This window comes from Crocuta crocuta, unplaced genomic scaffold (assembly GCF_008692635.1).
Source record: "Crocuta crocuta isolate KB4526 unplaced genomic scaffold, BGI_CrCroc_1.0 scaffold338, whole genome shotgun sequence".
Taxonomy (NCBI): Eukaryota; Metazoa; Chordata; class Mammalia; order Carnivora; family Hyaenidae; genus Crocuta; species Crocuta crocuta.
Window position 1 is genome coordinate 1,473,813 of NW_027529183.1, and position 10,725 is coordinate 1,484,537.

Consider the following 10,725-nt stretch of genomic DNA (forward strand, 5'->3'; position numbering starts at 1 on the left):
CTCCCACCTGTCAGAATGGCAAAAATTAACAACACAGTAAACAACAGATGTTGGCAAGGATGCTGAGAAAGAGGAGCCTTCTTGCACTGCTGCTGGGAATGCAAACTGATGCAGCTACTCTGTAAAATAGTATGGATGTATCTCAAAACACGAAAAACAGGGGACTACCCTACAAACCAGCAATTCTTCTATTAGGTATTTACCCAAAGCATACAAAAATACAGACCTGAAGGGCACCCCAATGTTTATAGCAGCATTATCAACAACAGCCAAACTATGTAGAGAGCCCAAATGTCCAACGACTGATGAATGGATAAAGAAGATGTGGTGTGTGTGTGTAATGAAATATTATTCAGCCACCAAAAAGAACGAAATCTTGCATTTGCAACAATATAGGTAGAGATAGAATGTATTATATCAAGCAAAATAAGTCAATGAGAAAAGACAAATACCATATAATTCAAATCATACGTGGAATTTAAGAAACAAAATGGAAGAACATATTGTGAGCGGGGGGGGGGCAAGGAGGAGAGAGGGAAAGAAACCACAAGAGACTCTTTACAATAGAGAACAAACTAAGGGTTGATAGAGGGAGGTGGGTGGGAGATGGGCTAGATGAGTAATGGCTATTAAGGAGGGCACTTTGTAATGAGCACTGGGTATTNGTGTGTGTGTGTTCTCCTCTCCCACTCATGGTTTGCCTCTCTCTCTCTCAAAAATAAATTTAAAAATAAATAAATAATAAATAACAAATAAATAAATAAAAGTAAATGGATGGAGAAAAATATACCATGTTAAATTAATCAAAAGAAAGCAGGAGTAGCTATATTAATTTCAGCCAGAGCAGGTATCAAAGCAAGGAAATAAGAAGGTCATTACATAATGATAAAAAGGTCAGTTCTCCAAGAAGACATGATATTCATATGTATGTGCCTAACAACAGAGCATCAATCCATGTGAGGCAAAAACTGATAGAATTGCAAGGAAACACAGATGTATCTGCTACCATAGTTGGAGACTTCAATACCCCTCTCTCAGAAATGGACAGAATGAGCAGGTAGGAAATCAATAAGGACATAAGTGAATTCAATAACAATGTTATCAACCATTTATAATTCACATCTACAGATTACTTCATCTGACAACAGAACACATATCCTTCCCATGGTTATATGGCATATTCAACCAGATAGACCACAGTCTGGGACATAAAGCAAACCTGTTATTAACAGATTTAAAAGAACAGAAATCTTCCTCTCTCACTCTATAGTATAATTAAACTAGAAATTAGTAACAAATAGATAATTGAAAAATTCAATAATACATAGAGATCAAATAACACCCTTCTAAATAACACATGGGTCAAAGAAGTAATCTGAAACAAAATTTTAAAATACTTTGAACCTGAGGTGCCTGAGTGGCTCAGTCCAGTAAGTGACCGACTCTTGGTTTCAGCTCAGGTCATGATCTCACGGTTCATGAATTTGAGCCCCGTGTCCAGCTCCGTGNTTAAATTAAGAAATATATGTTAAGAAAAATTAAAGGGGGTGCTTGGGTGGCTCAGGTCACGATCTCATGACTCATGAGTTCGAGCCCTGTGTCAGGCTCTTTGCTGACAGCTCAGAGCCTGGANGTGTCCAGCTCCGTGCGGGCAGTATGTAACCTGCTTGGAATGCTCTCTCCCTCTCTTTCTGCCCCTGCCCTGCCTGTGCTCGCTCTCTCTCAAAATAAATAAATAAACATTACAATTTTTTTTAATTTGACTTTAAAAAATAAAGATAAATAACATATTTTGAAACTAATTAAAATAAAAACACATCAAAAATTGTGGAATGGAGAAAAAGCAATGCTGAGGGATTTAGAGCACTAAATGCATACATTAGAAAAGAAGAAATGTCTAAAATCAATCACTATGTTTCCACCCTGGGAAACTAGAAAAAGAAGAGCAAATTAAACCCAAAGTAAGACAAGAAGTAAAGAAATAAGACTTAGAGCAGAAATCAATGAAATTGAAAATAAGAAATCAAGGAAGAAACTCAATGATATGAAAACCTGCTTCTTTGAAAAGACTGATAAAATCAATAAGCCTCTTGCCAGGCTAACTGAGAAAAAAGAGAGAGAGAGAGAGAATACAAATTCCTAATATCAGAAATTAAAGAGGAACTGTCACTACAGTTCCCATGGAAAATTAAAATGACTAAAGAAATGCTATGAACAACCCTATGTTCACATATTTGATAACGTAGATAAAGCAGACCAATTCTGAAACATACAATCTGCCAAAATTCACCCAAGAAGACATAAAATTTCAGTTTTGTAAGATGAAAAAGTCCTAGAGATCTATTGTACAACAATGTGAATATACTTAATATTCCTGAAATGTGCACTTAAAAATGTTTAGTGAGTTTTATTATGTTTGTGTTAACATAATTAAGATAAGATGGTGTCTTATCGGTTAAGCGTCAAACTTTCGCTTAGGTCATGATCTCGCGGTTCGTGGGTTCGAGCCCCGCGTCAGGCTCTGTGCGGACTGCCAGCTAAGACCCTGGAGCCTGTTTCAGTCTGTGACCCCCTCTCTCTCTGACCCTTCCCTGCTCACACTGTCTCTCTCTCCCTCTCCTAAAAATAAATAAAACATTTAAAAAAAAAAAGATAAGATTAAAAATAAATACCTCACACAGCCTGAGAAAGTCCCGTTTTACTCTGGTTGTCTCAGCAACCTTTATCCACTAATAATTCCATAAATATAAAACATTTTTTCAGGTGCATGTGATAGTGTACTGCTTAACCAGGCAAACAGTTTTAGGCTCTTTTTCACCTTAAATGATAAATATTGCCCTAACTATGGACTCAAAGATACTGAACATACCAAAAGAGACACTAATCCAGTCTTTCCTTATTTATACCATCTAGAACTGATGTATCTATCCTGAGAGAAAGCTGCTACTTGTCTGTAATGACAATATTTCATACATGGCACCAATCTGTGCTAGAGTATTAAACAAAAATATGGCTACAATCAGCTATCATTTGTTATGCCTACCAATGAGATTTAGATAATTAAAGGCTAATCAAGTTTATTAACAGCACATAAGAGGGTACAGATAGCACAGAGAAGACATAAGAGATTCCTCCAAGCCATACGAAGAAAGTTGGGGAGGGTAATGTTTATTAATAAACTAGAAGTATCAAGTACTACAAACAAAGCAAGGGAAGTGAGTACGTATTTGAAGAAGAGGCCTCCTATGAACACAATTTTATAATTAAAATATGAGACAAAAAATGACCCCTTCATCATGACTAATATAGGTAGGAAAAGGACACCCAGCCCATGTCTCCTTCTTGGTGAAGTAAACAGGCTGCTGAAGAAGAATGTTGAGAATACTTATAAAGGGGGATAAAAATGCTTATGAACAGTGAGAACAATGCTCATACAAGCCTTCACTTTTCAGCAAATGGAACTATTCATATATTTTCAAAAATATTTTAACTTCAAAAATTTAACAGTTTATTACACCTTCGTTAAAAACCACAAAGGAATCAGGGTGCCAGATGGTTCAGTCAGTTAAGCATCTGACTTCGGCTCAGGTCACGATCTCACAATTCATGGGTTCGAACCCCACATCAGGCTCTGTCTGTGCTGACAGCTCAGAGCCTGGAAGTTGCTTTGGATTCTGTATCTCCCTCTCTCTCTGCTCCTTCCCAGCTCACACACTTTCTCTCTCAAAAATAAGTAAACATTAAAAAAAAAAAAAAAAAGAAAGAATCAACAGCCTCTGCAAATGTTTTACTTATCTACATTTCCTAAAAAAGTTACACAGGTTATTATGTGCCTAATGATAGATTATACGACATTATGGAACTCGTCTTAATCTTCACGTAATATTTATTATAATTTATTGCTTTAGAAAACTAAGATATCACAGTTTGGATTGAAAATATTCTGGATTGGAGAAAAACTTATTTTTACTCATTTAAAACTTAAATTACCAATTTAATAATTCTTATTTACTGTTTTCCTATTCTCTTCCAAAACAGAGGCCAGCAGACACAAGAGCAAACAGCTCTTACCGACAGAGTCGCCCCGAATAGTGCAGCACACAGTGACTCTAACCCTGAGCAGAGCCTAGTTCTCAGTCATGGCTACATAAGGCTTGAACACGCCTCTGCTTTTGGTCAAATGCTTAAAAAGTCATTGAGCAGTTCTGTTTTCATTCCTTTAGGAGTAGAAAAATTTTCAAAAATCAGGTAGAAGATGGTAGGGAAAGTATACATTGACTTGCATTTCTTAGCCCTGGATTAATTATTGGGCTTTCAATTTTCTCAGAGCCTTTTAAAAACTAATTTTCTTGTTTTGATTAAGAGGCATTTCATTTGACCTCCCTCCAGGGCTAACTGTTGACAAAAACATATTCCTTAATGTCCGCGCATGAAGCAACTAAGCCGTATTGAGATGCAGTTACATCACAGCAGCAGCGACAACTGGTAAGAAATGAGCAGTTGTTTAATCATTCATTTGTTCATCTATTCATTTATGCAATATGTACTTATCGAGTTCCCTGTCCTTCAGCACTTGGGCCTCAAGTTTAATCTGTGCTGCCTGGAGCTGAATAGTTGGATTTTCCCTACCTGGAAGCATGGGTTGTCCTTTGTTTACAATTGGAAATTCTCGACAGATTTCGCCATCCTCTTGATCTCGTGCTAACCAGCGGTGAACAGGTATATAAAACTTTTTTCCAGAATTCATGTTCCACAACTGTATCTACAGTAGCAACAATATTTCTTGTGAAAAATGTAGGAATACTTTATCAGAGTCAAATAAACGCTTTCATCCCAGCCTGACACTTAGCTCACAGAAGACCGTGTTACTTTTTTTAATACAAGAAGCTGTTGAATACTTGACAAGAAAAGTGCTAATTTCTACTTTTATTGCCAAATCCAGTAAAATGGCATTTCTTTTCTTTATTTTGAAATTTTTCTATTTTTAATTTCTTTATACTGAAATTCTAAACATGCCAATTTCCTCCCAAGCTTTCTAATTTTCATCAATATTTTCCCATTTAAAAAGAGATATTTCTAATTTTTAAAAACCTATTACTTTCTATTCTAATCTCTTAGTAATACATTTTTCATTTCAAAATGACTTTATAAAATGTTAGCATGAGCTTAGATTTCACATCCTACAGATTCAAACTTATAGTTTCCTCTGTGGGTCCTCAGCAATGAATGAAATTTAGGCAATAATTCTTAATTTGGGTACCTATTATGCCATATTATATCTATTCCATTTATCCTGTAGTTAAACAAAGGTGTTAATAAATTCTGTTAGGATCAGATGAATACGAAAAATCATTAAAAAGGAGAAATTATTATTTCTGATTCTAGAATCTACCTTTTCATGAGTAGGTACATAATTATTCTTTTAAAAGTTTCAGTGAGTGTTATTTTATTTCTTAAATTCATCTTATAGCCTTTAAAATGCCTTAATCAGAGATTTCCTATTTTAATGTGTTTAAGAAATCAAGTTCTTTTAAAAGCAGATTTTTGAATGTGGGGGGGAGGGGTATGGGCATGGAGGAGGACACTTGTGGGGATGAGCACTGAGTGTTATGTGGAAACTAATTTGACAATAAACTATTTGTAAAATAAAATAAAATACATATTTATATATAAAAAAAAGTAGATTTTTGACTCCTAAACTTACTAATTCTGTGGATCTTGGTAAGGTCCAAAAATCTGCATTCATAAATTCACACCCTGTGTGATTTTGATACAATCACACTTTTAGAAAGGCTTCCTAAAAATCACCCAGAATTACCATTGGCTTGCAAGGCTGCTGACAGCACTATTTGACTTGGTTACTTTAAGTAAAGCTCAAGGCAAATCACCTGAGAAATACAAAATAAACCACCATTTGAAACTTTTTATTCTGTACTCTTCTTAACTAAACTTGAAAGAACGAAGATTGAAGTCCTAAAAGTAATGTGATTATTTTATAGGTGTGGAAATAGTGTATCATTATTGCTATAATGGAGTAGATGTTTTAATTCAAATCCATTTGAGTTATGGGCACAAGTTGGCTTACTTTAAATTTTAAATTTTAAACGTTAAACATCTAAACTATAAGAATTGAACAGAAAATTCCCAGCCCACTATCTAGCAATGTAATTTGGCAAAGTTAGTAAATTATATAAAGGCTTTACCTGTCTAGAATAAGACTTTAAATCAAGAACATCTCTCTTTCTCACCAGTACTAAAAACAGCCATGTACACTCAGGCAAACAAGTTGCCTTCACAGAGAGTGATCGCCACAGAAAGACAACAGGAATGTTCAGCCTAATTTTTTTTAATGTTTTATTTATTGCTGAGAGAGAGAGAGAGAGAGAGAGAGAGAGAGGCAGCGTGAGTAGGGGAGAGTCAGAGAGAGAGGGAGACACAGAATCAGAAGCAGGCTCCAGTCTCTGAGCTGGCTGTCAGCACAGAGCCCGGCACAGGACTCGAACCCACGAACCGTGAGATCATGACCTGAGCCAAAGTTGGCCGCTTAACCGACTGAGCCACCCCTGTTCAACCTAACTTTTTGTCTTTCCTCTGCAATATTATAAAATATTTTCAGATCACTCAACCACTATCTCAACATCCCAGCTGTCTGTGTGTGTATGTGTGTGTGTGTGTGTGTCTGTGTGTGTATAAGCAATATGTAAAAGCATATATATAATGAATATAATATTTCTTATTGGTTATCACTCAGATCAGATGGCAGGAGGATTAATGATAATTTTCATAAGTTAGCTTACTAGAGGACAAAAAATAAAATATATTATCATATATAATCACATAAGTGTCAATTGGAATATCATACTTCAAAAACTCCAGAACATAAAAGAGAATTATTTCATATAGAAGTGAGGCATTAATTTTGAATTTTGAAATCTAACTTCTAGGGGCGCCTGGGTGGCTCAGTCAGGTAAGCATCCAACTTCGGCTCAGGTCATTATCTCATGGTTCGTGGGTTCGAGCCCCGCGTCAAGCTCTGTGCTGACTGTCAGCTCAGAGCCTGGAGCCTGTTTCAGATTCTGTATCTCCCTCTCTCTCTGACCCTCTCCTGCTCTCTCTCTCTCAGATATAAATAAAATACTAAAAAAAAAGAAATCTAACTTCTACATTCATATTTTCATTAAGTGAGTTTTATTTTTTCAATTTCCTTCATGGATTCTTATGACTTTAACGTAAAGAAGATGGCATTATTAACAACTATATGTATCTGCTAATAGAATAAAAGTATTTTTAAGGGATTCCTCATCTTCCACAAATTTTTCATTAATTTCTTCACATATTTAAAACAGTAGAACAAGTTTGCCAAGAATATCAGAAGTTTGACTAGATGCTCTTTGCATCTTAAAAACTTGCTTACCTAAGTTCATTTATTTTGAAAAGACAGAAGATGGAAATACACCACACACAAAAATGGAAAACAAGATTTTTGATGATCATTGTTGAAGATCTCCACTTTTTGTTAATTATGGCAATTAGTAAAACTTTTAATTCTGAGTAAGGTAGAAAATTCAAGCCCATTTTTGCTAAGTAAATGTATTCAGGTGGCATTATTTGTTTAGCATGAATAGACCAAATTTGAGAACTGGCATTCAAGTCTAACAGATTATTACTTCATCAATACAAATGGTCTACTTTTACAACACTCACCAGTCACCTTTTTATCACTAGTGCAACTGTATCAAGAGGCAGTATAAGTCCCAAAACACTATTTTGTACACCTGAAACTAATTTAACATTGTATTTCAACTGTACTTCAATAAAAAAATAATAATAATTCATGCAAAAAAAAGATGACAACAATGATGAAGCAGCAGCAACAGTGAAGAGTTTAAACAGAGTCCCAAGTACTTCCTTTTCTTTGCAAAGAGGCAAAAGGATTATTCAGCTGAGGTGCTTCCCACAAGATATTAGGAGTTAAATTATTAATCAGAACATATGATACTGTTTTTTTTGAGAAATACGCAGACTAAAAGAGATTCTAGGTTTGACTCAATCAATTCATAACAGGTGTGAAATGCCTCCTTGACGTTGAACTGCTGAACAGAATTTGCAGAGGGGTTTTGCAAAGGATGTGAGTCTTGATATGTCTTTACCTCTTTACAGTGCCAGGAAGGGGAGAGTCCGGAGTTAGTATGACCAATACGAATCTTAAAGAGTGTTCCAATATCTCCAACCACGATCTAAAAAGGAACCAATAAAATGTCTTTCAATGTAACTGAACAAAACCCATTTAAAAATAGCTCATATTAGGACATTATGTGTCAAAAAAAGGGGTCAAACTGGCGCTAAAGGAGTCCTGGAACAAATTATAGCAGAGAACTCCCCCAATCTGGGGAAGGAAACAGACGTTAAAATCCAAAAGGCACAGAGAACTCACCTCAGATGTAACTTGAATCAGTCTTCTGCACAACGTATCATAGTGAAATGGCAAAATAGAAAGACAGAGAGAGAATTTTGAAAGCAGCTAGGGAGAAAAGGGTCCTAACATACAAAGGGAAACCTATCAGAGTGGTGACAGACCTATCTACTGAAACTTGGCAGGCCAGAAAGGAATGACAGGAGATCTTCAATGTGATGAACAGAAAATAATATGCAGCCAGAATCCTCTATCCAGCAAGCCTGTCATTCAGAATAGAAGGAGAGATAAAAGTAATTCCAAATAAACAAAAATTGAAAGAATCTGTCACCACCAAACCAGTCTACAAGAAATCCTGAGGGGGACTCTCTGAGGGAAATGTTGCAAGGAACGCAAGATGCTAGAGACACCACCACAAGCATGAATCCCACAAATGACACAATGACTCTAAACCCACATATTTCAATAATAACACTGAATGTAAATGGGCTGAATGCTCCAATCAAAAGACACAGGGTAGCAGAATGGATAAAAAAATAAAATCCATCTATTTGCTGTCTACAAGAAAATCATTTTAGACTAGAAGATACCTCCAGATTAAGAGTAAGGGGAAATATATATCATGCTACTGGAAATCAAAAGAAAACTGGAGTAGCTATACTTATATCAGACAAACTGGACTTTAAATTAAAGATAATAACAAGGGATGAAGAAGGGCATTATATAATAATTACAGGGTCTATCCATCAAGAAGAACTACCAATTATAAATGTCTACGCACCGAAAATGGGACCACCTAAATATTTAAAACAATTAATCACAAACAGAAACAATCTTATAGATAAGAATGTGCTAATAGCAGGGGACTTCACTNCCACACTGAGAGACCACCACACCGGTCAGAGTTGCTAAAATGAACAAATCAGAGGACTTAGAAGCTGGCAAGATTGTGGAGAAACGGGCATCCTCCTACACTGTCGGTGGGAATGTAAACTGGTGCAGCCACTCGAAAACAGCATTGGCGTACCTCAAAAAATTAATAGAACTCCCCTATGACCCAGCAATAGCACTGCTAGGAATTTTCCCAAGGGATACAGGAGTGCTGATGCATAGGGGATATGGTTTATCTACACAATGGAATACTACATGGCAATGACAAAGAATGAAATCTGGCCATGTGTAGCAACATGGATGGAACTTGAGGGTGTTATCCTGAGTGAAATAAGTCAGACAGAAAAGGACAGATACCATATGTTTACACGTATAGAAAAATTAGGAGGAACTTAACAGAGGACCATGGGGGGAAAGATGGGGAAAAATAGTCGGGGAGAGGGAGGGAGGCAAACCATGAGAGACTCTTGAATGCTAGAACAAACTGAGGGCTGGTGGGGGTGGGGAAGAGGGTGATGGGCATGGAGGAGGGCATGTGCTGGGATGAGCACTGGGTTTTATATGGAAACCAACTTGACAATAAACTATTTTAAAAAGGGGTCAATCCATCAAGAAATAAATATAAACATGTATACACTTCATAACAAAGTGCAAAAACATATGGAAAAAAATTGACAGAATTGAATAGAGAAATAATCTACAATAACAGTTAAAGACTTCAACACCCCCCTTCAAATGATGTATAGAATAACTAGACAGAAGATCAATAAGGAAATTAAGTCCTTGGACAACATTAAACACCAACTTGATCTAACAGTAATTTATAGGATATTCCACTCAATAAAAGCAGAATATAGTTCTCTCCAGTGCACCATGGAACATTCATTCTCCAGAACAGACTATATGTTATACTACAAAAAAGTTTTGAAAATTAATTAAGACTGAAATCATCCAGAGAATAGTTTCTAACTAGAAAGGAATGAAATCATAAATCACTACAAGAAGGGAAAATGGAAAATCCACAACTATGTGTAAATTAAAAACCATACTCTTAAGTACCCAATGAGTCAAAGAAACTGCAAGGGAAATTAAAAAATACTTTGAGGTGAATGAAAAACAATAATAATGCCAAAAATATAGGGACTAAAGTAAAAGCAGAGCTCAGAGGGAAATTTTATCTGTAAGTCCTTAAAATCTGAGTGTACTTGAGGAAGGAAATCATTTCAGATGGGTGTCCATCAGCTAAATTGCCAATCATACCATGAAAAAAATTTTTTCTTTGGAGATACTGACTTAATAAATCCAGAGACTCTAAGCAAAAAGAAGAAGGGAAAGGGGGAAAGAGGAAGGAAAAGACGGGGAGAAAGGGAAGAAAGGGTAGGAAAAAAGAGGTGTGAGGAGAAAACAGATGCAGAGAAGAG

The 10,725-nt window shown here is 36.0% G+C and overlaps 1 protein-coding gene across 1 annotated transcript in view; it reads right to left on the reverse strand.

The window, feature by feature from the left end:
* Positions 1-8,237, reverse strand: part of LOC144226736 (lipoxygenase homology domain-containing protein 1-like) — a gene marked incomplete at its 5' end in the record, with an annotated part of 224,823 nt that extends 216,586 nt beyond the window's left edge. The window contains 2 exon segments of the mRNA XM_077758257.1: positions 4,630-4,762; positions 8,151-8,237. Coding sequence (XP_077614383.1) covers positions 4,630-4,762; positions 8,151-8,237 — 220 coding nt within the window.
* Between the last annotated feature and the right edge of the window lie 2,488 nt (positions 8,238-10,725).